Below are 25395 nucleotides of genomic sequence, written 5' to 3'. Positions count from 1 at the left end.
ATGGGATGGGATGGGATGGGATGGGATGGGATGGAATGGGATGGGATGGAATGGGATGGAATGGGATGGGATGGGATGGAATGGGATGGAATGGGATGGAGGAGGAGGATGGAATGGAGAAGGAGGATGGAGGAGGAGGAGGATGGAGGAGGAGGAGGATGGACGAGAAGCACGGAGAAGAATGGAACGAAGTAGAAGAGAAGAGTTACTCAACAGGGACCCACAAACTCATCAGGTCCAAGTGCCTGCCCACATCAGGGATAACCAAACATTACAGCACATTCCTGAGGGCGTTACTAAAATGTTTCTTGAACGCTGCCGGGCCCAGGGCCTCACCCACACCGCTATGGGTCCGTTCCAGTTCCAGTGTTTGACCGCCCTCACTGTCAGGACTTTTTCTTAATGTCCTGTCCGATTTTTTTAGTTATAACCATATACATCATGTGAATAAATTTAAATATAACAGCTTAGGTCATTTAGGCAAATTATTTTCAGCTCCCTCTTTTTTTTTTTTTTTTTTTTAGCTATTTCTTTTGAAGTAAGGAATATCCAGAATATATGGATATCTGCAACACCCAGCAGCACTTCAGTAATGCTTTGGATGCAGATCTGATCCAATCAGGCTGCTGACGAGATCCCGATGCTAGATTTTTATCATCAGAGAGAAATTTATTTTTAAAACATCTGATTTTCCCCATGAGGTTTCCAAGGAAAATTAAATGTTCTCCTACAGAGGGAGAGAGAAGAGCCTGCAGGAAAAATGCCAAAAAAGCAGAACTCATCTGGTCACATTCGCAGGGTGTGAATGTGGACCAGGAGAGCCCAGCAGCTCCTTCAGCAAACCTGAGGCTGAGCATCTAATTTCATGGCATTGTGTGTGTGTCCCCTCACACAATTTTGCTCTTTTTTACTCTTCCTGGCATTGCAGTCTTATACAGGTTTTCTGCAACTGAACCATTGCATCCAGTACTGCTACCAGCCATCAGAAACCCTAACATCCTGACCGCAGATTTTGCTTTGAATATTGGCTGAAAGAATTACTGGGATCATGTGTTTCTGGTCAAATTAAACTTGGAGAGGAGGCAAGAGGAAACACAGGGCAGGAGAGTGAGAAAGGCAGCACTGCAGCAAACCTGCACTGGCTTTAACTGACCCACGGTATCATTTGAGTCATGGAATGCTCGAACCCTACAGTCAAAGAGCCATGGAATGGATGGGTTGGAAGGGACCTTAAAGATCACAGAGAAAAAAAACCAGCTTCTCTTGGAAGGGGCCTTAAAGATCGTAGAATCACAGAATGTTTGGGTTGGAAGGGTCCTTAAAGGTCATTGAATGGTTGGGTTGAAGGGACCTTAAAGGTCTCAGAATGGTTGGGTTGGAAGGGACCTTAAAGGTCACTGAATGGTTGGGTTGNTTGGGTTGGAAGGGACCTTAAAGGTCACTGAATGGTTGGGTTGAAGGGACCTTAAAGGTCTCAGAATGGTTGGGTTGGAAGGGACCTTAAAGGTCTCAGAATGGTTGGGTCGGAAGGGACCTAAAAGGCCAAGGAGACCTTTGGTCATCTGATCCATCTGACTCCCAGCAAAGGCTCTGCACATCCCATGCCAGCTGCCCCTCCACAGCCAGAAGAGAAACACTACAAGGGAAAAAAAAAAAAAAAAAAAAGATGATAATCTTATTACAGCCATTCCCTTGCAAGCCTAAACCCATGTTGTATATGCATCGCCCTGGGCAGGCTGACCAATCCTTTGAGAACATGCCAAAATCTCTGCTGGCAGAATGCTTTGCCCATACACCAAGTACTGTGCCGCCAGCAGCAGCCCACAGTCTCAGAACCATTTAATCCTGGTACGCTGCCATCTGCCGTGCTCCTGCTTGCTTCTGACGGCAGCCTTGGGACGAAAAAGAAAAGAGAGAATCCAATAGCGAGCCACAGCGTTGCATTGCTTGAGCACATGAATAAGGGATGAAAATTTGGGAAGAGAGCTGGAAAATTGTTTCAAGCTCCATGGAGGGTGGAGGAAGGAAGGGTAGGAATGCAAAATAATAACAAAAAGGATTGAAGAAACGTGTAGATGTGGCTCTTGGGGACGTGGTTACTGGGCATGGTGGTGACAGGTCAACAGTTGCACTTGGTGATCTTAGAGGTCTTTTTCAACCTTCATGATTTTATGATTCCAGAGGCCTCTAACCAAATCTCTGCCCAATAACCCAATCAAAGACCCCAACCCAATAATAAAACAAGAACGGAGAACCCAGAACTTGGATATCTGAGATGGAAAAGCTTCCCTGCTCAGCATCCCAGAGCACCCCGAGCTGGAAGGGGTCCACAAGGATCACCAAGTCCAACTGCTTGCAAGCTGCAAGCTCCCAGGTTCACTGCGAACACCCCAAATTGGTGCTGGAAATGACACTCACTGCGTCACGCGCCGCTCGGCTGTCAGCGAAGCAGGGAAAATGAAGTTAACGAGCAAAGCTTTAATCAGCGGACCTTGGCGTAATCAGAGGCTGAGCCGCTTCAATAGGCAGCGACAGCCGCCTCCCCCTTCTGTTCCATTTTCCCATGGGAATTAAGTGACAGGTCCTCTGAGGGACACGGAGGAGCTTTCCCAGGAGGGATTACTGCCGCCCTGCGCTGCGTCCTGCAACTCTTCACCCCAACCGAGAACCATGGAGATGTGGCACTGAGGGACACGCTCAGTGGGCACAGTGGGCATGGGTTGGGATGATGATCTTGGAGGCGTCTTCCAACCTCAACGATTCTGTGATCCTACAACATGGGATCCATGCAGTCACCAGCAGATGTAGGCACCGTCTTCCACACTCCGAGTGTGTGCAGGAGGTCAGAAAGATCTCAGGATGGACCGGCTCAGCTGGGAAGGGCCCCTTCAAGCCCAGCTGCCAAGCACAGGGCACCAACCACCCTGCCAGGAGCCTGTTCCACCGCTTGACTGCTTCATAATAGAGAGATTTTTCCTTATTTCCCATCTGAACTTCCCCCAGCAGGAGGGCCCCAAGCAGGTTCACCAACGGAGGTGACATCTGCCAGCAGCTGCCACCGCACCCTGCCCTCATGTCACACCTACGTCGGGTCCATAGGGCTGGGTGTTCCAAAGGAGGATCCCATTCCAGCGCTGCCTTACATCCCCCTGGGCATGGTATCACAGCTCTGGTTGGCCAGCCCCCAGCTATGGCCATCAAAGCAAGGAAATTCTTGTCATTCATCCTCCTTACTAACGAGTCCTCTTAACAGCCTCATCCAAAGCAGGTTCTTAGCATTCAGGAACTCCCAGAGCAGACAAATACCCCATAAACTCTCCTTGTGTGCCCTACTGAGCGCTGCTAGCAGAAATGAAAACGTGAAGCGAGCAAAACAAGGCGCTCCCATCCTTCCTCGCATCGCATCCTTTGCCCAGGATGATGTGAGCTTCCTGGCGCCGCACTCACCCCCCGTCTCACCAGGGCTATGGAGTACAACCTCGTGTGTTATTAATACAGATTTGAAAAAAATAAATTAAAAAACCAAAAACCTCTCAGCACAGAATAAACGTGCCCACAGAGGAAAAGACGCAGTCACTGTCAATGAGACATCAGCGTCTCCAGGTTCATCAGGCCTCAGCAAAATCAAGTTTAACGAGCACTATTACCATCTGCTAATTGACGCTTTTAATCACTTAGCAGCCAGCAGCATGCACATGCCGGCAGCGATGCAGGCTCCGTGGGTCCCAGAGGAACCATTTGTCAGAAGTGCTCGGCGCCTCAGTGCATGGAAAAGCCCGATTCACGAGGTCAGGAACGCATTCTCCACCTCTGCTCTTCGTCCAACCCATGTTCAACGATGACTTGCCAACACTGAAACCAGAACCTGGCCCAAACACAGCCTCAAGGACGGCACGGAGAACACGTTTGGAGCCATTCTATAATTTACAGAATCACTGAGGTTGGAAAACACCTCTAAGGTCACCACATCCAACCCCAACCCATCCCGCCATGCCCACCAAACCACGTCCCTAAAGAGAATCACAGAATCACTGAGGTTGGGAAAGACCTCTACGGTCACCATGTCCGACCCAACCCACCCCCACCATGCCCACCAAACCACATCCCCCCCAGTGCCACATCTCCATGGTTACTAATTTCAAAGTCTTCCAATTTGAGATCAGATTTTACAAAAGGATGTTGATGCATTGTCTTGAGAGCAATACAAGCACCAGTTTGGGTCTGAACCATGGGGGTGCCCAAACTCTACATTCCTGAGGCTTCCAAAACACACTGAGTTCTGCTTCTGTTCCAATCTCTGAGTTATGACAGCGCTGAGCAGCCAAGAACAAGAGCTGACGTGGTATTTATTTGCTTGAAATCCTGAATCCTTTACAGGAAATGGATCCAGAGTGCCAAATAACTGTGAGATATGAGTGGGATTTTTGTGTTTTGAATAAATGCACCAGTGTGTGATGTGTGCAAGGTATGGTGAGATGTGCCTGGATGGGACCCTGGGCAACCTGAGCTGGTGGGGGGCAGCCAGCCCACAGCAGGGAGGGGCTGGGGGAGCTCTGGGGTCCAACCCAACCATCCCATGGTTCTATGATCTTTAAGGGCCCTTCCAACCCAACCATTCCATGGTTCTATGATCTTTAAGGACCCTTCCAACCCATCCATCCCACGGTTCCATGATTTTCAAGGACCCTTTCAACCCATCCATTCCACAGTTCTGTTATCTTCAAGGACCCTTCCAACCCAACCATCCCATGGTTCTATGATCTTCAAGGACCCTTCCAACCCAATTGTTCCATGGTTTTATGATCTTTAAGGATCCTTCCAACCCAATGCATTCTATGGTTCCATGATCTTTAAGGACCCTTCCAACCCAACACATTCTACGGTTCTATGATTCTTATAACACTACTGAATGCAGTTAGAAATAATCCATCCACAACATGCAGACAGGATGAACCACACAGCTGCATTCGGGAAACTTCACCGGGACACATTTCTACCACAGATCATTTGTCTTTGGTGGAAATAAATGCCCCAATTCACTTCCCCAGTCAAGAAAATCAGACCAAAAATACGTGCCATGTCACAAGAACTGCAGGTATCACTTCTCTCCAAATTCAACGAGAGAAAATGGTCAGAAAAATAAGCAGGGCATAAGGAGATAGACTCCCATTAGAGGAGCTCAAGGTTGATGCTTTCAGTCCCCAAGGGCAGTGACTGCTTTGAGGGTCAGCTGTCCCAGAGCCCTCCCGAACTGAGAGGTCGCTTCATTCCGTTGTTTGAAATGAATGTAAGCGATAAATAATCACCAAAGCTCTGTTGGTTGTGTTTCATAGAGTCCTCTGCATCCTTCTCCAAAGCTCTCCCTCATCCGTGCTCCCCTCAAATCCTCTTTCCTTCTGTCTATGCAGACGGAGTCGTCCCCTTATGTACCAACGCCTTATGGAAAAAAATAATCATGAAATAATCACTACAGGAATCAAGCAGATGCTCCACGTATCTCTTCTTAAAAAGATACCAATAGGAGCCCAACATATGAGCTGCTCCCCTCCTTTCAGGAGGGGCACGCACTGGGCAGTACCCCCTCCCCCAAATCTGGGATCAAAGTAGAACAGAACAACCTCTCTCTACGTTTAGAAGCTCACGCCATCAAACAGCGTTCTTCACTTTTTCTTTCCCCCCTTACTTTTTGGGGGACGTTTATAGAAGCAGCAGAATGAAAACACTAACTGTTCCACAGCCATCACAGACTTCCATCAGATGGGCTCTGGCTTGTTCTCTCCCATATAGATGCTGTGAGCAACCTCCTTGTTGCTCAACCCTGGAGCTCTGAAACGGTATTTAGCAAGCAGGGCAGAAGCAAAAGGAGCCATCAGAAAGAGCAAAATTTCCAAGTGACGTCGGTTTGAACAAAGAATGCCCATGCATTTTGACATAACCTACAGAGATAATGGGGGGAAGTGGGAAGAAGCACACGTGGGTGGGCTTCTCTGCAAAAAAAAAAAGAAAAAGCGGAGTGAAAAGTCCAAGCTAATGGGAAACGTGGGAGGTTAATAGCAGAACCACCCCCAGCCTCAGCCAGCTCCTCTCTGTGATGTTCCTGGTGCCAGTAAATGGGAATGAGTTGTGATTCCCTCCAGGCCTGAAGGGACGGTGCCTCAGGTTCAATTAAATCAGATTCCACACTGCTCTGATGAAGAAAGAAGGGGATGCACGAATGTGGCCCTGACCCCACACCTGGGACAGGGGCACACCCCCAGCAGCGGGGACAGGGCCCTATTTCGGGTGCCCCTCACAGACAAACTGCCAGGATTTTCAAACCCTTGCTTTGGTGATGAGAACGTGGACGTCAGACACCTCCAGTGAAGCAAACAGAACGAGAAGGATCCAGCCAACCTCGCTGGTTTCCCACGCAGTCAATGGCACCAACCAAACTCCGGCATGCAGCCGTGAGCCAGCAGCTCTGCAGCACTTTGTGTAGAGGTGAGATTAAGATCTGTCCCAGAACGCCGACCTGAACTGCTTCTAAAAGGTCAGGATCGCATTCATGCTCATTCTTTTCACAATTACGTATGTTAGAAACAACGCCGTAGTGCGTACAGAAACAAAGCAGCTGGTAACGCCAAGGCCACCAGCAAGTGCAATAAACCAGAAGGACTTTAGGTTAGAGACGTCCTCCAAGCCACGTCTCCTTACCTACACCCAGAACACAATGCTCATATATCAGCTTTAAGTCTTCCAGACCTGTCCTAACAGAAAAATTCTGATTCTAGATGGAGAAGTGCACACACAAAAGGCCGAGTCATTAAATTAAGCACAAGAGCAGCTAGAAACACGCATTTATAACTTAAATTGCCCGCGGCACTCAGATCTCACGAGCTGGCTATACCCTGGATGTGCTGGGTTTTCGGGAAAGTTTCTTCCCCTACAGAGTGGTGAAGCATCGAACAGGGTGCCCAGGATGGGGGGCAGTCACCTTCCTTGGAGCTGCTCCAGAAACGTGGAGATGCGGCACATGGGGACGTGGTTTAGGGGCTTGTGGTTGGACCTGATGATCTCAGGGGTCTTTCCCAACCTTATGTATGATTCTACGTGCGCCCCACCTGTGACAATTTATCTTATCCAAATTGTTTCTCATTAACTGAGGTGATCACAGAACCATAGAATGGTTGGGTTGGAAGGGATCTCAAAGCCCCCCTGCCCCATCCCTGCCATGGGCTGGGTGCTCCCCAGATCAGGCTGCCCAGGGCCCCATCCACGGCCTCGGGCACCTCCAAGATGGGGCACCCACAGCTCTGGGCAGCAGTGCCAGGGCCGCACCGCCTCAGGGGAAAGAATATCCCCCTCACATCTGACCTCAATTTCTCCTCTTTTAGTTTAAAGCCATTCCCCCGTGTCCTGTCACCCTCTGCCCACATACGAAGTCGCCCTCCTCCTGTTTGCAGTCTCCCTTCAAGCCCTGGAAGGCTGCAACGGAGGCTCCCTGGAGCTGGCTCACGTCAAGCTGTTCATCCACCCAAGGGTTAAGCGTGTTTAATCGTGCACATCAGAGTATCGCAATTAAACCCGTGGCGTGTCCAATCAACTTGAAACGGCTGCAGGCTCCGCGTGCCCATCACTGGATCCAAGTGCCCCACGGGGTCAGGAACGGCCTCGGCGTCGCGTTGGAGGAACACAGCACTGATGTGTGGGTGTTGGGTCAGATATCGATCTGTTCAGACCTGTTATTTGAGGCAGACCTTGCTCTGAAGTGCAATCCAATGGCAGCCAGACAGCAGCGCTTGTTGCAACATGAATGGAGGCCAATGTCATTTTCGGTGCAGAGTTCAGACGTGCGTCATCCCCCTCCGAGAAAGCCTCCAAGAAATAAAGCAGCTCTGTTCCAAACTGCTTAAAAAAATTACTCCTCAACCCAAATGTCCTTCCCCCGATCTCTCGAGTTCTATTTAAGAGCATCACTGTGTCTTTTTAAGGGATTTCACAAAAGTGAAAATGAGAAGGAACACCAAAAGATGACCCTTCTCCAGTCTTCAAACCAGGAGATGGCAAATTTATCACAGGGCATGGGACGAAGAGATCACCCCCCACCATATTTCAGCCCATCAACCACACAATTAAAAGCCCTTTTCTGCTAATCAGCACTTTTTCAAACGTTCAGCAGAGAGCAAGGCTGCTATCCGAGATCACAACTGCAGCGGTTGGGCCATAAAAACAGCAGAAGACCCAACACAAAGTCTGGGAGCGCTGCCTTCGAGACAAGAGTTACCGAAGCCAATGGGCATAGCATTACCTGTAATTATGTTTTTTTTCTTTTTTCTTTTTTTTTTGCAACAGAGCATTAAACACTAAAATGGATTTCAGAAATGTACGCTGTCACTTCCAATTCAGACCAAGCATCAAATCCAGACTGTGCTTGGAATGGGCAAATAATAATGAGCACATTTCACTCTCTCTGTGAACCAAAGATTAAAACCAAAGATTGTCTTTTTTTTTCCAAGCATCAGAAACCCCAAACCGACAGATTTTGGTGGCAGAGGGCGGTGCTGAAATCTACAGCAGGCAATACTGAACAAGAGTTAAAAAAAAAAAAAAAATCTGATGTCTCTTGGAAAAACTGGATATAGGCCACACGGGGAAGGACACCATTTACCTACAGCCACCTCACGGCAGCCTACAGTTGCCTCATGGTGACCTACAGCCTCTTCATAGCAGCCTACAACCATCTCAGAGTGACCTACAACTACTTCACAGTGACCAACAGCCATCTCACAATGACCTACAACCTCTTCATAGCAGCCTTCAACCACCTCACGGTGACCTACAGCCTCTTCAGAGCAGCCTGCAACCACCTCATGGAGACCTACTGCACCAAAGAGATTCCTACCCTGGGCTCAGCCTCCAAAAGATGTTTTTGTCAACCACCACCATGAAAACTGCGAAGTACCATGAGCAGATTTCAAAGTTAATGAATAAGCACTGATGATCACTCTTTGTTTTGGTGATCCCAAAAGTGATCTGCATTCAGGCTGGACGGGGCCAACCTGGGCATAAGAACCCTTCCAACCCAACCATTCAGCAGCCCTGTGATCTTGAAGGACCCTTCCAGCCCAGCCATTCAGCAGCTCTGTGATCTTGAAGGACCCTTCCAACCCAACCATTCAGCAGCTCTGTGATCTTGAAGGATCCTTCCAACCCAACCATTCAGCAGCTCTGTGATCTTGAAGGACCCCTCCAACCCAACCATTCAGCAATTCTGTGATCCTGAAGGACCCTTCCAACCCAACCATTCCATGACCTTGAAGGACTCTTCCAACCCAACCATTCTGTGACCCTGAAGGACCCTTCCATCCCAACCATTCCATGACCTTGAAGGACCCTCCCAGCCCAACTATTCTGTGATTCTCTGATTCATGGATGAAACCGATGGATGGCTGAATTGGAAAACCAGCACAGTGTGGGAAGGCCCTATGCATCTATGGGCTCGGACAAGCTCCCTTACACAACCCAAATACTGCAGCTAGCAGTACTGAGGGCACAGCAGGAAGAAGCATCCGTAGCCCCGCAAACTTCTAACTCCATCCCTGCTCCTTAGCAGAGCGCAGAGAGTAAGATCCGAGCTCCATCACTCCCGGCGTTACGGTTTCAGCCGGAGGAGAGCCTCGAGGGGCGGCTCTTGTGATGCACCACAGCCAGCGCACGCCTCACACCTCCAGAAACCTGGAAATCCCACAAAGCACAGACTGTGAGCAGCAACATATCAAGTGTTAAGTGAGTCATTCACACCCTGGGCACAAATCTCACAGCATTTATCGTAGTGGCAGCGTGCCTGCCAATAACGGGGGCTGGATTTCTCTAAACGTCTGTCGGGTTTGTTTGCAGCTCTTTCCCAAGGAAACACTTCTTGCCTTTTGCACCACGGGGTTGTACAGAGTGGGGTCTGTAGGATTACAGAAGCACAGAACAGTTGGGTTGGAAGGGACTTTAAAGATGGCCGAACCACAGAATGGCTTGCGTTTGGGTTTCAGCAATTCTTTGACACCGATGAGAAAAACCCAAGGCTTGAAGCCTTCCAGCACCGCCCCTTTAAGGCTCACGACACCATCCCCTGAATTACACAGCTGTGGTTTCCCAAAGCAGTTCACATGAAGAATAACTCTGCAGTTAAATAACTGAAATAGCTAAAACCCAACACTGTCCGCTTCTGCGTTATCACAGCACGCAGCCTTTACGCTGAAGCAAAGACTTCCAGGAAGAAAAGAGAAATGGACGTTTGTCAGACACCCGGAGCTGGCAGCACACTCTTCTCAGTTGTGTACCTCCATGATCCGCTCTGCAGACGGGGGTGGGTGAGGACCTGAATGTATTTTACGTGGAGGGAAAACAAAAGGTGCGGATCGGTGAGATGAATGAGGGAGCAAAACCCTCACGATGGTAATTGAGGCTCTGCCTGATGCATTGTGAGGTGCCTGGTAGGTGGCTCAGCTCTCGTCCTCTCCTGTTTGTCTTTAAAGCACGTTCTCTGCTTTCCCTCTGTTCAGAGTTGCTCAAAAGCTGACTAAAGGGAAGGAAACGTGAGGGCTTGGGGGCTGCACGTGCGTTCAGACGCTCAGAAATCAGACAAGGACGGCTGTGCCTATGGGAAAGGAGAGCAGCAAAAGGGATATGAAAAGGAACAGCCAGCATTTAAAGCTGGTGTTCACCCAGAACACTTTTCTGATCCTTTCAGACAATTCAGAAACGGATTTGCCCAAGAGGCAGCGCCATCCTCACGGAAAGGAATGGGTTTTAATTCGTTTTCCATTACAACACGGGGAAGTGCCAAGGACCTGCATGGGGAATGGCACTAAACCAACTCCAAGAAAGAAGGGAGGATGCAGCAGCGTCCATCCCAACCCAACACCAAGACTGGCATGCCACTCTCCTTCTACACCTGCAAAGAGAAAGAAGTGATTTCTACACCAAGAATGCCATAGAAAAAGAGAAATCACCAAAAGAGCAGAGTTCGTCTGATCCTAATGACAGTGCCATGCCTTTCATGTCCTGGATGAAGATGGAGGACAAATTCCTCAAAGACGTTTTGAAGGGCACTTGAACTTGTTTGGGGGATCCTAAATTCTGCTTGGCACCCCTCTGTGGTTATGAGTGTATGGCTGGGAGAAGGCTGCCTCCCTGCCCTACAATATTTCAGTAACAAGACTGAACAGGCATCCCTACAGAAGCATAGAACGGTTGGGTTGGAAGGGTCTTTCAAGATCACAGAATCCCAGAATGGTTGGGATGGAAGGGACCTTCAAGATATAGAATCCCAGCACAGTTGAGTGGGAAGGGACACCAGAGCCCCCCAGGCCCACTCCTTTCATGGGCTGGGTGCCCCCTACCAGCTCAGGCTGCCCAGGGCCTGTCCATGGCCATGGGCAGCTCCACAGATGGAACACTCACACTGCTCTGGGAACTTCTCTTTTACCACCACCACAATTAGTGACTCGCTGTTCCTTCAAACCAAAGATAAAGGGCAGAAAGCACAGAACAAACAAATCCCAAAGAGAAAGAGCAGCTGAGAATCCTCACAGGATGAGAAGACCAACATTCTGCCTGGGCTTGGCAGCTGTCTGCACCCACACAATGTTGCCACTGGGTGATTTGAGGTAGAATAACCCCAAATCCCACCCCCAAACCATGTCTTGAATCAGCCTGAGCATTGCTGCCACAGCTCCAGTCCTTCCCCATGCCTCGTCTTAGTGGGCATGGTGGGGATGGGCAGGCGGTCAGACTTGATGACCCTAGAGGTCTGTTCCAACCTTTATGATTGCATGAATTTAAGGTCCCAAATACAGCTTGCCATCTCCCACGTGAGCAGCTGCTCCTGGCACTTTGCAATCCCCATGCCAGTAGCTAACATCTCCCTGCAGAAAGGTGAGGCAACAGAGAACGCGGTGGGGAAGCCGCATCACGAGGAACATCGGCTCAAAATGCTTTGCATGTTCAGACAGCCCAGTGACTCATTTGTGGTCATTTTGTGCTGCATCTGCTGCGGAGAAACCAGAAAACGTTTCAGTTGATTTATACTGAGAATAAGAAGTCAAGGAAAAACGAGAAGCCAAGCTCTGAAAGCGTTTGTTATTGATTAGATCCCCTCTCTCAGCCTTTTCTCCTCCAGGTGCCTGGCGCTCTCAGCCTGTCCCCATCAGGAGGTGCTCCAGGCCCCCACCATCTCTGTACCCTCCGCTGGGCTCTCTCCAGCAGTTCCCAGTCTGCCTGGAACTGGGGAGCCCAGCACTGGGACCTACTGACCACGCTCTGTGCAATGCACCCCGGGGTCCCATTGGCCTTCTTGGCCACCAGGGCACACTGCTGGCTCACAGTCAACCTTTGGTCAAGCTGTTGGCCACCAGGACCTTCAAGAGCTGGGTTGAAATAAAGTACTGAGAGGATTATCTGGTGGATTACTGGTCCATCTCTGTCCTGCGGTTGCAAGAAGTCTTCAAACAGCGTGGATGAAACATCCACCACCCTCAGATCTGCAGAGAAGAGATAAGTGACATCGCCTCATTGGATACGAGGAAGGCACAGACAGCCAAAGCCATTTGCCCACGGTCATCTCCATATCACAAGACAGCCAAGCGAAGCCTCTTCCTCCTTCCCTACTTCCCCGTTTCTCAAAGTCTCTTCCTACGCAGAGGTCAGTGGGAGGGTGTCATCACGCTATATCCCTTTTTAATTTTATCTTGTTTTTTCCCCCCTCTTTCTCCTCAGCCACATGGTCAGGGCTCAAGGGCAAGCCATGGAACATGCCAAGGGAAATTCCTGACCAGGGCTCCTAGCAGGTCCCTTCCATTGGGATACTCTGTGGTTCTAACAAGAAAGTGAGGCATGTTCATCACCTCAAACACACTGCCTCTGTGCTCTGAACTGGAATATTCTGGGAAGAACCCTTGTGCTGCTCCAGCACAGGAGGGCTGCAAGGAATGCAACAAGAGGAACCTGATTTTAATGACAATGGTTGCCAGGGTTACCTTAATTCCATCGCAACTCCAGTAGTCTCCCAACTCGAACTCCACACCACTAACCAGGAGCCTTGCATAACATTAGCGCTGAATAACCCAATTTAAACCAAGTGAAAGGCCTGGATTGTTGCAGGGGTTGCTGACGCAAAAAGGGAAAAAAAAAAAAAAAAAAAAAAGGAAAACACAAACCTGTTTTGTTCTGGGAAGCGCTTCTTCTGTGTCTGTCACCCTCATCCTTCCCGAAGCTTTAGGTGAGCCAAAGCCAGAGCAGAGCCAAAATTAAATACATTGCTTTGTTTGGACAAATATGGTCCTCTCTATTTCCTTCTGAAGGAAAAAAAAAGCACAGCGACATGCCTTCAGCTCTCTGCATTGGGTACTTCAGCACAAAACCCCATTTTCTACAACACCTCCACAACAAAGCTGTGGAGTGAGAGCTACAGTCCGCCACCTGCAAATCGCCTTCAGTTCACCACCTGCAAATCGCCTTCAGTTGGCACCAGGCAGGAGAAGTGAAGGAGCCCACACTTGGCTGGGGTGAGGCAGGACACCGCTCTGGCAAGGAGACACAGAGTTCTCCTCCCACAACTCTTGTATTGAAGCCTAATTTGTTCTGCTTGCATTGTGCTCATCTGTGCATTGCTGGAATGCATTACGAAGCCAGACAGCAAAATCAGGGAGCACGGTGCTCTTCCCACTGTTCTGTTGCTTGGTTATTCTCCAGTGTTTTTCCCCACCAGCTACAACCCCCTCTCGTTGCAGGGGGGCTGAGCAGGTAACGAATGAGAAATAATGAGAAAACGATCACGGAGGTACGATAAGAAACAGCAGAAATAGCTGATGTCGTCGCAGAGCTTCTGCATGCTGTTAGTGCTTTGTTAATTGATTGTGAGGAATTCTTAATTTCTGGCCAACTACAAGAAAAATCACTTAGCTTGAATAGGTAATGGTGTGATGACTGATAATGTTTGATCCCAATGTGGGAAAAGGAATCTGTGTGGCAGGATGGAAGATTTAGGCTACTAAAAATCATAGAGTGGTTGGGTTGGAAGGCTCCTTAAAGACCATAGAGCCATGGGATGGTTGGGTTGGGTTGGAAGGGTCCTCAAAGATCAGAGCCATATGATGGTTGGGTTGGAAAGGTCCTTAAAGACCACAGAGCCGTGGGATGGTTGGGTTGGGTTGGAAGGGTCCTCAAAGATGATAGAGCCATATGATAGTTGGGTTGGAAAGGTCCTTAAAGACCATAGAGCCACAGGATGGTTGAGTTGGGTTGGAAGAGTCCTTAAAGATCACAGAGCCATGGGATGATTGGGTTGGGTTGGAAGGGTCCTCAAAGATCACAGAGCTATAGGATGATTGGGTCGGAAGGGTCCTCAAAGATCACAGAGCTATAGGATGATTGGGTCGGAAGGGTCCTTAAAGATCACAGAATCACAGAATGGCAACAGCTCCTCTCATGCTGCCCTGTCATGTTTTGGGAATACTAATTAAAAAAAAAAAATCATAAAACCACGACATGCCCTCACCCCAGCACCTCTACAACTCACTGCTGCCCTAGAAGCGAAGGGTGCACACAACCGTTCCTATTTATATCACATTTTTCATCGTTGGAATCCAAAACACACTCCTCAGCATGCTGAAAGCACACACAGCACCAATACCTCATGCATGGGAATGAAATATTCAGGAGCTTTACTTGAAACAGGAGTTGCTGGAAAACAAAAGGGGTTTTCTTGTTGCCTATGGGACCTCAGACGTCAGCAGCAGAAGTACCGGCGCTGGGCCCCTCCTGTTGGGAGGGTGCAAAGCGCACAGAGAAAGGCATGAGCAGGGAATGCTGTCCTCTCCTTTGGTGGGATCCAGCAGGAATCCTGCTGAACACTTAACCCTGAGGTATCCCAGGAAAAAGGTCGCTGCTTCACTTCAGAGCAGAAAGCCCAAACCTGTTGGCAAGCCCATTAATTTCGGCGTGCGGCGAGCCAAGACGAAGCGGGGTTACCTTGCAACAGCAGCAACACACGACGTCTTCCTCGGGGTGCACTTCCAGGCTTATCCCTGCTTATCCCACGCTATTCCAATGCTCTGTTTGCAAAACGCCGTTTGTCCCAGGCAGGGAAAGAGCACGGTGTCACCGGGTCAGCAGCAGAGCCCCTGCAAATGTCACCGCGTCACGGAGCCACGTGCCGGCCCCGAGCTGCTCTCCGTTTCACTCGCTGCGCCCGTGCCCATTTCGATTGCAATAAAAAGGATTTCGGTGTGTGTACGTACTCCACCCATGCACTTTTTCCAAAAACAGTGATATAAAAAAAAGAAGGCAAGAAGTTCTCTTTGTACTGCAGGAAAGCTCTTAGTTGGGGAAAAGCAGGACGGCAACCCGACGGCGTGGATTTTTGCAAGGTAAGTAATACAGCTTCTGAGCATTCCTCACGCACCGCGTTTCCCAAGCATCCTCGTTTTCCTCCCCAGAACCAGAAATGTTTTCTGGAAGTATCCAGAGCACAGCAGAAGCGCTGCAGCAACTCAGTGCTTCAAGGCTGTGAGCAGAAGGGGTCAGCTGAAAAACACCCTCCAATACAACCATATATTTCTAATTTTTGACCTCATGCTTGTCGTGCTCCCTGCAGAACCGCTGCCTCACATTCCTCTGCCTCTTTTTCCCCCACTCGCTGCCTTCTCTCATTTCAGTGCATGGGTTGACCTAGCAGCCCAGGTGGATTTCCACCAGATTCAGCTCACAGAACAGGAGGAAAGAAGGAATTAACTTAACGATGGCTCAAAGTGAAGCGTTTCAATGGGATTATCGCTAACCAATACATGCACTGCCACGGCTCTGCACAGCATTTGAGGCAACTTTCTTCTTTCAGCCATGTTATTCCCAGTGCTGCCCCCAACTTCCTTCCCTGTCACCCAACCAAAATTCGGGTTCTGGCTCCTTCCTGGCATCCACAAGCACAGCACGTCCTGAAATCAGACTCCACCAGGAGATGGGCCCAGGGGTGTTGCGTGCAATAAAAGCACATGGCCCCCAGCGACGGGATTTAACGAAGCAGCGCTCATCCAGCCGCGCTCATTAGGAGAACGCAGCCTCGGGGGAGCACTTACGGCCTGGCAGAAGCAATCGCCGCGGGTTGGAGGAACGTGAGGAGCAGAGAGCAGCGCTCAATGAATGCAGAACGCAGCGCAGGGCTCCCGAAAAATCCCTCTGCTCCATCACACGGAATTCACACACATTTATGGGGTCTGTTCCAAAGGGATCACAGAAACATATCGTGGAACGGTTGGGTTGGAAGGGTCCTTAAGGATCACAGAGCCATAGAACGGTTGGGTTGGAAGGGTCCTTAAAGATCATGGAGCCGTGGCAGGTTGGGATGGAACGGCACACACTAACGACAGGATGAGAGTTGGGCAGAGGGGGAGCTGATGAGCTCCAACAGGGGCAAGTGCAGAGTCCTACACCTGGGGAGGAACAATGGCACACAGCAGGACAGGTTCGGGGCTGAGCTGCTGGAAAGGAGCTCTGCAGAGAAGGACCTGGTGGCCAATGGTTGACCATGAGCCAGCAGTGTGTCCCTGTGGGCACGAAGGCCAATGGAGTCTCCCCCTCTGGAGATATTCAAAACCCACCTGGACACATTCCTGCCATAGGGAACCTGCTCTATCAGGGGAATCTCCAGAGGTCCCTTCCAATCACTACAGTTCTGGGATTCTGCAACAACACAGCCACCAGCTCCGCCACTTTTGGACTCCTTGATGGAGGGACACACTAAGAGATCACACAAAACACAGCAACCACCCACCCGGCAAAGCCAACGGGCAAGGATGTCACCACCCAAGCGTGGTACAAGCACAAACCTGGGCCAACAAGCCAACGTGACTCAGGGCCCTGACTCACACCTGCAGGTGTAAGTTCAGCCATGGCTGTTACTCACCCAAAAGCTCAGCCTGCAGCATGAGCGGGGAACAATGGCCCCAAACACAGCTTGGGTCTGGAGTGGTTCTGTTTTCTTCATGTGTTGCTATGAGATTTTAAGTTAGTTCACTTAACAGCACAGAAGGAAAAACAGATACAGGAATGAAATGGGGGAGAAAGGCTTTGGCAGCCTTGGAGCGAGTCGTTGAGTGCCTCTCTAAAGCCACAACCCCACATTCCGTGTTTATCTGTTTTTCAAAACATTTGGGAGAATTTCTCCTGTTTCCACACAGTAAAGCGTGTCCAACTATTTTAGCACTAATTACGAGCAAACCTCAGGGAAGGGTATGGGAAATGGAATAATTCTGAAGACGTCCGTAGATCAGTGAACGCCTGAAAGCAAGCACATTACGATTTGGCAAGATTCAATTCAAGATCCCAATGTTTCTGGGTCAGCAGATGGGAAAATAGTCTAGAAAAGCCAGATTCATACATTGAGTGTGAAATAATTTGGCTGTGGAGCCCAATGCCCTGATTACAGCACTATTTGGGATAAATGCACTACATGGGCATCCCAGCCAATGGGCAGGGGTTGGTCCAAGACAGACCCTACCAACCCAACCATTCTACGGTCTTCAAGGACCTTTCCAACCCAACCATTCTACGGTCTTCAAGGACCTTTCCAACCCAACCGTTCTATGGTCTTCAAGGACCTTTCCAACCCAACCGTTCTACGGTCTTCAAGGACCTTTCCAACCCAACCGTTCTACGGTCTTCAAGGACCTTTCCAACCCAACCGTTCTACGGTCTTCAAGGACCTTTCCAACCCAACCATTCTACAGTTCTACAATCTACAAGGACTCTTCCAACCCAACCATTCTACAGTTCTACAATCTACAAGGACCCTTCCAACCCAACCAAACCATCCCATGGTTCTAGGATCTTGAAGGACCTTTCTAACTCAACCATCCCATAGCCCTGTGATCTTGAAGGGCCCTTCCAACCCAACCATTCTCAGATGCTGTGATGAGCAACCTCCCCTTTGATGTGACAGCACTGAGAGGCACCAAAGTGCACACACAAAGGGCAAGATTCTGCCCAGCCAGGGCCACAGACCTTCGGCAGCAATCACTGTGACACAAACTTGCTGCCAATCCCAGCACAGCTGAAGATCTAACAAGATAAAAGTTCGCCAATCCACATTCTAACAAGATAAGCCATTAACTACCCTGTCCAAAGGGTGGGAGGACAACACTGCAAGTCTGAACGGACACAGAGACAGCTCACATAGGTGTGCACGTCCATCCGTAGGTACCCCTGGAGGCACATGTGCAAACAACACACACATCTACAGGTTGTGCATGCAGCAGCACAGCCGGACACGTGCCTGGCACAGCCGCACACCGTGTCACCCCTCCCATACCGCTGCCTGTTGTTGAACCCGGGGCGTTTCCGTGTCCCCAAGATAACGGCGGAGACAGGAAGCCAACCTGATAGCCACACCTATAGGGCAGTGTCCCCGTCAGGGGTCACCCCATGTCCTCAAACACAGGTACAGATGCAGTTAGGGGGGGTGGGGAGGATCACCAAGCACTGCCAAGGTATCTATTTGGGGGGCGGGGGGGTGACACATCCCAGGTCCCCAAGAACCATAATGCTGTCCCCATGGTGGAGTGACCGTGTCACCAAGTGTCACCACTGCGCCGGATTGAAGGGGGTTACCCCAAGTCCCCAAGCACAGGGACAGTCACACTTTTGTGGGGGCTTCCCCCCTGCCTCCCCTGCCCCCCTCAGCCCCAATTAGGGGAGGTTCAACCCCTGTACCCCAGAACCATAACAGTGTCCCCATGAGGGGAGGACAGCCCCTGTTCCCAGGTGCCACCTCAGCTTCACTTTGGGGTTTCACCCCACATCCCGCAACACAGGGACAGTTCCACTTTCGGGGGAGTCACCCCCTGTCCCCCAGCCTCAGTCTGTGGGGGTCACTCCCTTTCCCAAGCACTGACATAGTGCCAATTTGGGAGGAGGGGGAGGGGTGGAACCCCACATCCCCAAACTCCACCACAGTGCCTATTTCGGGGGTTTGGGGGGGAGGAGATGACAACCCCTGTCCGCAAACAGCTCCAGTCTGGGAGGGGACAGCCCATGTCTCCAAACACAGGGACAGCCCCACAGTTCGGGGCCGGGGGGTGTTCCCCCTTCCAGCCCCCCCGCTCCCCCCCCGTACCTTCTTAACGGTGCGGGGCGCTTCGCTGACGGTGCCGTCGGGGCTGACGAGAGCTTCGGCCGCCGCTCCGCCGTCCGCCGACCCCCCCCCAACGCCGACCCCCCCGTCGCGGTGCCGGTGTTGCGGGTAGTGGGGGTCGCTCCGTTTCATGGCCGAGGCCTGAGGCACCTTCACCGCGCCCGGCGGGGGCCTCTCGGCCGCCGTGGCCGCCTCCCGCTCCGCTGCGGAACACGAAGCCCCAGGGGAGGGGTGGGGGACGGCCCCCGCTTCGCAGCCCTTCTCCATGGGACCGCTCAGCTCCTTCAGCTCCACCGCGGGGGCCGCCACCTGCACCGACATCGCCGCCGCCGTCCGCCGCCTCCGCCTCTCTCAGCGCCTCGCGGCCCGCCCCGCCGCGGGGCGCGCTGGGACTCGTAGTTCACCCGCCCCCCTCCCCGCCCGACCAATGGGGGCGGGGGAACTACAGCTCCCAGAAGCCCCCGCGCTGCCTCGCCGCCGCGCCGCTCTCGGAGGGAACTACCGCTCCCAGCGTCCCCCGCGCGGCGCCGCACCGCCCTGGCGCCCGCCCCCCTCGGCGCGGGGGATTCTGGGAGCTGTAGTGCGGCGGCGCTGGGGCGCGGAATGGCGGCCGTGGGGCGGCCCCGATGGACGGGCATAGGGAGCGTCCAAAGCGGGGATGCGGAGATGCAGTGGGGACGGCTCGGCCGCTGGAGCTTTTCCCTTTCTTTCCGTGTCACCGAAGGGAGATTTGTCCCTCTGAGCCCGTTCTAACGGTGCCTCTCCCTTCGGAGCATCCGCATTCCCACCGTGGGGCACGGGAGTCGGGATCCGCCGAGCGCCGGAGCGTGTTCCTGGGAGAAACGCTCCTTCCTGGCTGGGGGGGGGGGGATGGGGGAAAAGCTCCTCGGCCCCCGGGTGGCGAAATCGAGGGCTTTGCTTTGTCGCCTGGAGGTGCGATGGGGTCGGGCGGCCTCTCGGCATTTCCCAAATCAGACAGTTCAGCTTTTGAGTTTCGAAACCACGTGGTGTTTGCGGAGACGATTCCCTGCATCGGGCAGCCGTGCTCCGAGCCGTGGCTGTGGGTCACCTCCGGCCGCTGTACTCCGAGGACACCCCCCCCCGGGCGACGCGTGGCTTTGGGAACGTTCTGGTCCACAGCGCCATCTGCTGGCAAAGGGTCCCCCCACCCCCAAGGTATTTGGGACCCAGCGTCCCCCAAAAACAGCCCCGAGCGCCCCAAGAAGCCCCGAAGCATCCCAAGGGGATTCCCCGTGGAAGGAGGCGCCGACCCCGAGCGCTTTTAGGAGCTCGTCGGGGTTTGCTCGATTCCACCCCCCCCCCCCCCCCCCCAGAACTCGGGGCAGCCGCCAGCAATGGAAACTTGGCAAATTTAATACTGATACAGGAGGGTTTCTGCTTTACACAGCAAAAATCAACCCGGGGAGGTGGCCGGGGTAGGGAGAAAGCCGTGAGCCTACCGGGATTTAATAAACACTCAAAAGACATTTACGGGGCTAAGGGGCAGATACAAAGCACCAGCAAGGGCAGGTGTCCTCCTACGTCAGGGTTCGGACATAACATGTTCCTTTTTCCTTTAAAAAAAAGTGAAAAAAAAAAAAAAAGAAAAGAAGCTTTGCTCAGGGGGTTGGTGCGCCCAGATAGCAAAGGCGACCCCGGGGATCGGGAAGGCACTTTGGGATCCTTGCGGCAGAGCCCCAAAAAATGGGGATGCTGCTGCACCCCGTGCAGGGCCGCCACGTCTCGGTGGATGGCAAAGAGTAAAAAAAACAAAAAACCAACCTGATCATCATCGTTAAAAATCCCTATCGGCACCGCAGGAGCGCTGGGAAGCTCTACGTACCATCTAGCTGTGGGGCGGCGCAGCGCTCCATGTGTGTGGGGGGGGAGAGAGCTCACCGAAAGCGACAGCCCCTCACCCCCTAAATCCTGGCAGCGCCTTCGAGGGGTGCTGCTCCACCAGCGCCCCGCTTCTCTCCTCCCAGGGAGCATCCTCAGATCCCGCCCTTGGGTTGGGACGAGCATCAAATCCAGGCGGATGATATTGGGTGGGCCTCCGGCGTCCGTCCCGTTCGGTGCTACTCGGACGCCGGCGGGCTCCGCTGTCCCCAGCGTCCTGCGGGGCTCAGAAGTCTGAGTCGGCGTCCAGCAGCTCCGCGTTCACCAGGTTGGTCCGGGAGTGGATGGGAGCCAAGCCGGCGCGTCGGCCCCGAGTCCTCGTCGCCCCGCTGCCACCAGGAAGGGGCTCGGGGGGCCATCGAGGGCCCCCATTATGCTGCCTCTGCCCGACGCCGGGGCCGGCGTTTTCCTCCTCCTCCGGGGAGCCGCTCTCGGGGCAGAAGGGGTTGGTGATGAGGTGGGGGACGTGGGCTCGGCGCCGGGCGTCCCACAGCCCCCCAGCACCGTTGGGGAGCCCCGGGAGGACGGCGGGGATGAAGGTGTCCCCTCTACGCCGGGGGATGGCCACCAAGCAGGGCTGCTGGGGCAGCCGGGGCAGGCGAGGCACTGAGCTGGGGGCCTGGGGGGCCACGGAGAGCCCGGCACGGCGCTCGGGGCACACCTCCTCCTTCTTCTTCTTCCTCCGTTTCTTCTTGCGGCTGCGCTTCTGCAGCTCCGGGGAGACGTCGGCCTCCACCACCCAGAGGTTGCTCCGTTCCTCCGGTGGCACTGTGGGACATGGGGATGGTGAGAGTGGACACAGCCCCGCTCACAGAGTCCCAGAATCATAGAGGCTGGAAGGGACCTCTGGAGATCGTCCAGTCCAACCCATCACGTTCCCCAGGGCAGGCAGCCCTCCACTGGGCTCTCTCCAGCAATTCCCTGTCTGCCTCGAACTGGGGAGCCCAGAACTGGACGCAGCACTCCAGTTGTGGCCTCCCCAGGCCAAAGCTGAGGCCGCCTTGGACACCAGGGCACGCTGCTGGCTCGTGGTCAACCTGTGATCAACCGCTCGTCAACCACTGGTCAACTGCTGGTCATCTACTGGTCAACCAAGACCCCCACCCAGATCCTTCTCCCCGGAGCTCCTTTCCAGAAGCTCAGCCCCCAGTCTGTACTGATGTGTTCCTCCCCAGGTGCAGGAGCCTACGCTTGCCCTCGGCGAACCTCATCAGGTTCCTCTCCCCCATTCACGTCCCCAGGGACTTGCCAGGTGTCGCCACCGGTGTGACGGAGACGTCCTGGGGCAGGATAGCCCCTCTCCTGGCCACCATCTTGGTGACGTGCTGAGCCCACGCGGAGGACACATCGGCTGACGGCTCATTGATGTCAAACGCCAAACCGGCTGCCGAGACAAAGGGGAAGAAGATCCATCAAAAAGGTGGGGGAGAAAGCCACCCTAACGGAGGGGACAAAGAGGGAAATCCATCCCAAAGGTGGGGACAACGGGGAGAAGTGGCCCCCGTCCCTCCCCATCACCGCACTCACCCACGGGGCCGTCGTGCGAGACGGTGTGCATACTGAAGGACAGCTCCCGGCCCGGGTCGCGCAGCAGCTCCTTGCGCTTGGAGAAGGCCTTGGCAATCATCTTGCTCTTCTTGATCCTCTTGGGCTGGTCGTCGCTCTGCCCTGTCAGCCTGGGGACGAGGTGAGGCACAGTGGGGACATGTGGTGGCCCACGGCACAGGGTACGCACAACCGCGGCCTCGGGGACTGTCCCCATCTGGAAGGGGTGCACCGGGGGCTGGGGACTGCGCTGGATGGGTGTCCTAGGGGTGGAGGTGTCCTACAATCACAACACGCCACCCCGTTCCCCATCCTGCTGTGACCCCACAATTCACTGACCCAATGGCCAAAAGACCAAGGGTGACCTCCAACATCTCCAGACGTTGGATGGGGCACGGAGTTGGGCTGACATCCCCACGGGAAGTTGGATGGGGTACAGAGCTAGAGTGGGACACTGGGTGGCCGCTGGGGTGACATCCCTGGGGTCCCACCTGCACCAGGTGCGCTTCCAGATGAGCAGGGTGGCCTTGGTCCAGACCCAGGTGCTCATGGAGACGCCGGTGCCGAACATGGCAAAGAGGTTGATCTTCTCCACCAGCAGGCTCGGCCGGTTCTTGATCTCGCACTCCGGGATGGGTTTGTTGGTCTGCGTGGCGATGGTCACGTTGGCCTCGCACCTGTGCAGGCAGACGTGAGTGAAGGGGGACACCCAGCCATGCCCAGCACCCTGAGCAGGGGACGTGGTGAAGACTCTTGGGGGACACGGGGTTCAAAACACGTCACTTAACGCGTCCCCTGCTCACTGTCCCTGTCCCACTCACAGGACATATTCCCGAAAGCTCCGCTCCCACTCTGCCTGGTTGAAGAAGTCGTAGAAGTGGCAGCCAAAAGTGATGAAGACGAAGCCGAAAGCCAAGAACCCAAAGATGCCTGGAAGAGAATTGGACATTCCTGGCTGAGTCGGACTCCAGTGGTACCATCAACAACACAGCTTTGCCTCTTGGTGTTGAGATGTGGGACAGGGATGTCTGCATCCACGGGACAAACGTCCCCGTTCCCACCCCAACTCCCACGGAACTGGCGCTGCTGAAGCTGCCCTCACCCAGCCGCAGCATGGTCTCGTTGATCTTGCTGGCCGCCTTCTCGCTCAGCAGCCCGGGGTGGTTGCTCTTGATGGAGAAGAGCGTCATGACCCCTGTGGCGTAGGGATACAGCTGTCAGGGGTGGGGACACCCACAGTGCCCCCATCCCCACAGTGCACCCGCACCTACCCCGGATGAGGAAATAGCCCCCGACGATGAGGACGAGCCCGATGGGTGCCAGGACGAAGCCGGCGCGGTAGCGATAGTTCTTGTAACCCACGAAGCAGATACCGCTGACGGAGTCACCATCCACCTGGCGAGATGGGGACGTCACCTGGCCATGTCCACCTTGGCACAACGGGGATCTGGAGGGGAAGGTGGGCGCGCGGCCCCGTTACCTGTGCCACAGCCAGGATGGCCACGGTGAGCACAAAAGGGATGGACCAGGTGATGAGGTGGAAGTAGGAGGTCTTGCCCAGCAGCGGCTGGTAGGTAGTGCCCAGCGCCTTGAAGGACGTGTGCCAGGCGTAGGTCAGCATGACGAACCAGATGACGCCCGACATCAGCGAGTAGTAGACGATGACGAAGATGATGACGCAAGAGAGCGTCTCGTTGGAGCTATGGGGAGTGAGATAGGGGTGTCACTGGCCACTGGGAGGGGACACGGGGGCCCTCCTGCCCTACAAGTGGAGCATCCCCATGTTCCAAGAGTCCCCAGAGCACCGAGGACCTTTCTTGCTCCTGGGGACACCTCCTGCCCCAAAGCCCCAGGAACTCTCCCTATTTCTGGAAATGTCTGCTTCTCTGGAGCCCTCAGAACCCTCCTGCAGATGCCTCTTGTCCCAGTGGCGGAAGATCCTTCCTGGCTCCTGAGAACAATTCCAGCCCCAAAACCCCAAGGCCCCTCCTGGGGACACCTCTGACCCAGAAGCTCTAAGAACCACCTCAGATCCTGGAGACACCTCTAGTCCCCAAGCACCAAAAATGTCCCTTGGTCCTGGGGACACATCTTGCCCTGGAACCCCAAGAACCCCCCTAGGCCCAGGGGACACCTCATGAACTAGAACCCCAAGAACCCTCCCAGGGACACCTCCTGGGTTGGGGACAATGGTGACACATACGTGGGCTCCCCGAGCCTCATGGTGCCGTCAGCGCGGCACACGATCTCGTCACGGGCGCCGTCCATGAACTGCGCCAGCCAGCCAATGCTGCCCACGAAGAAGCAGGCGTTGACGTAGAAGAGGATGACGGCGGGGTAGCGGTTGGAGTTCCTCCAGTCGGCGACGAAGGTGGCCTAAGGTGGGACAGGGTGACGGGGACATTGGGGACCGCTCTCCTTTTGGGGCCAGCCACGTGTGGTGTCTGCCAGCAGCACGGCTCACCAGGGTGAAGAAGGTGCAGAAGATGGTGACGGAGCTGAAGGCGGCGATGTAGACGTGCATCTCGCGGTGCTCTGTCTCGGTGAAGAGCGGGTTCTGGCACTGGATTCCGCAGCCCTCCACGTCCTCGTACCAGCTCTTGGGGTTGTCCGTGCGCACCAGCGGCGCCTCGCACTGCCCTGAGCTGTTGAACTTGATGTTCTGCACCTCGTTCTGCAGGGAGAGGGGAAGTCAGGGGGAGAGAAGGGGAAAGGGAAGGAGAGATGAGGAGGGGAGAGGAGAAGGAGGGAGAGGGAGAGGGGAGGGAGAAGGAGTGGGGAGGGAGAAGGAG

At 53.5% G+C, this 25395-nt stretch overlaps 2 protein-coding genes and 1 long non-coding RNA gene across 5 annotated transcripts in view; all 3 read right to left on the bottom strand.

Moving 5' to 3' along the window:
* The window catches only part of AHCYL2 (adenosylhomocysteinase like 2), a 41991-nt gene extending 22449 nt beyond the window's left edge, over positions 1–19542 (bottom strand). The window contains exons 1-2 of one of the 3 annotated variants that reach the window (XM_021384218.1): positions 13453–13467; positions 13191–13328 (exon numbers count right to left, since the gene is read on the bottom strand). In XM_021384218.1, the coding sequence (XP_021239893.1) occupies positions 13191–13235 (45 nt within the window). In that variant the 5' untranslated portion in view covers positions 13236–13328; positions 13453–13467. Of the gene's footprint in view, positions 1–13190; positions 13545–19141 lie in introns of those variants that run through there. The other 2 variants (XM_021384215.1, XM_021384217.1) reach the window with 2 other exon arrangements.
* LOC110392188 lies at positions 7503–13183 on the bottom strand. Its single transcript, XR_002434242.1, has 2 exons — positions 13011–13183; positions 7503–12515 (listed from the first exon to the last, which is right to left on the bottom strand). It is a non-coding gene; the product is annotated as an uncharacterized LOC110392188 (long non-coding RNA).
* The window catches only part of SMO (smoothened, frizzled class receptor), a gene marked incomplete at its 5' end in the record, with an annotated part of 7691 nt that continues 2808 nt past the window's right edge, over positions 20513–25395 (bottom strand). Inside the window, 10 exons of the mRNA XM_021384433.1 lie at positions 20513–21826; positions 22308–22442; positions 22586–22734; positions 23095–23280; positions 23425–23533; positions 23706–23798; positions 23875–23998; positions 24084–24303; positions 24807–24979; positions 25068–25277. Coding sequence (XP_021240108.1) covers positions 21285–21826; positions 22308–22442; positions 22586–22734; positions 23095–23280; positions 23425–23533; positions 23706–23798; positions 23875–23998; positions 24084–24303; positions 24807–24979; positions 25068–25277 — 1941 coding nt within the window. The remainder of the gene's footprint in view (positions 21827–22307; positions 22443–22585; positions 22735–23094; positions 23281–23424; positions 23534–23705; positions 23799–23874; positions 23999–24083; positions 24304–24806; positions 24980–25067; positions 25278–25395) is intronic.

This window comes from Numida meleagris, chromosome 1 (assembly GCF_002078875.1).
Source record: "Numida meleagris isolate 19003 breed g44 Domestic line chromosome 1, NumMel1.0, whole genome shotgun sequence".
Classification (NCBI taxonomy): Eukaryota; Metazoa; Chordata; class Aves; order Galliformes; family Numididae; genus Numida; species Numida meleagris.
The sequence above is the reverse complement of the archived record's forward strand: the minus strand, read 5'-3'. Positions and strand labels throughout refer to the sequence as shown.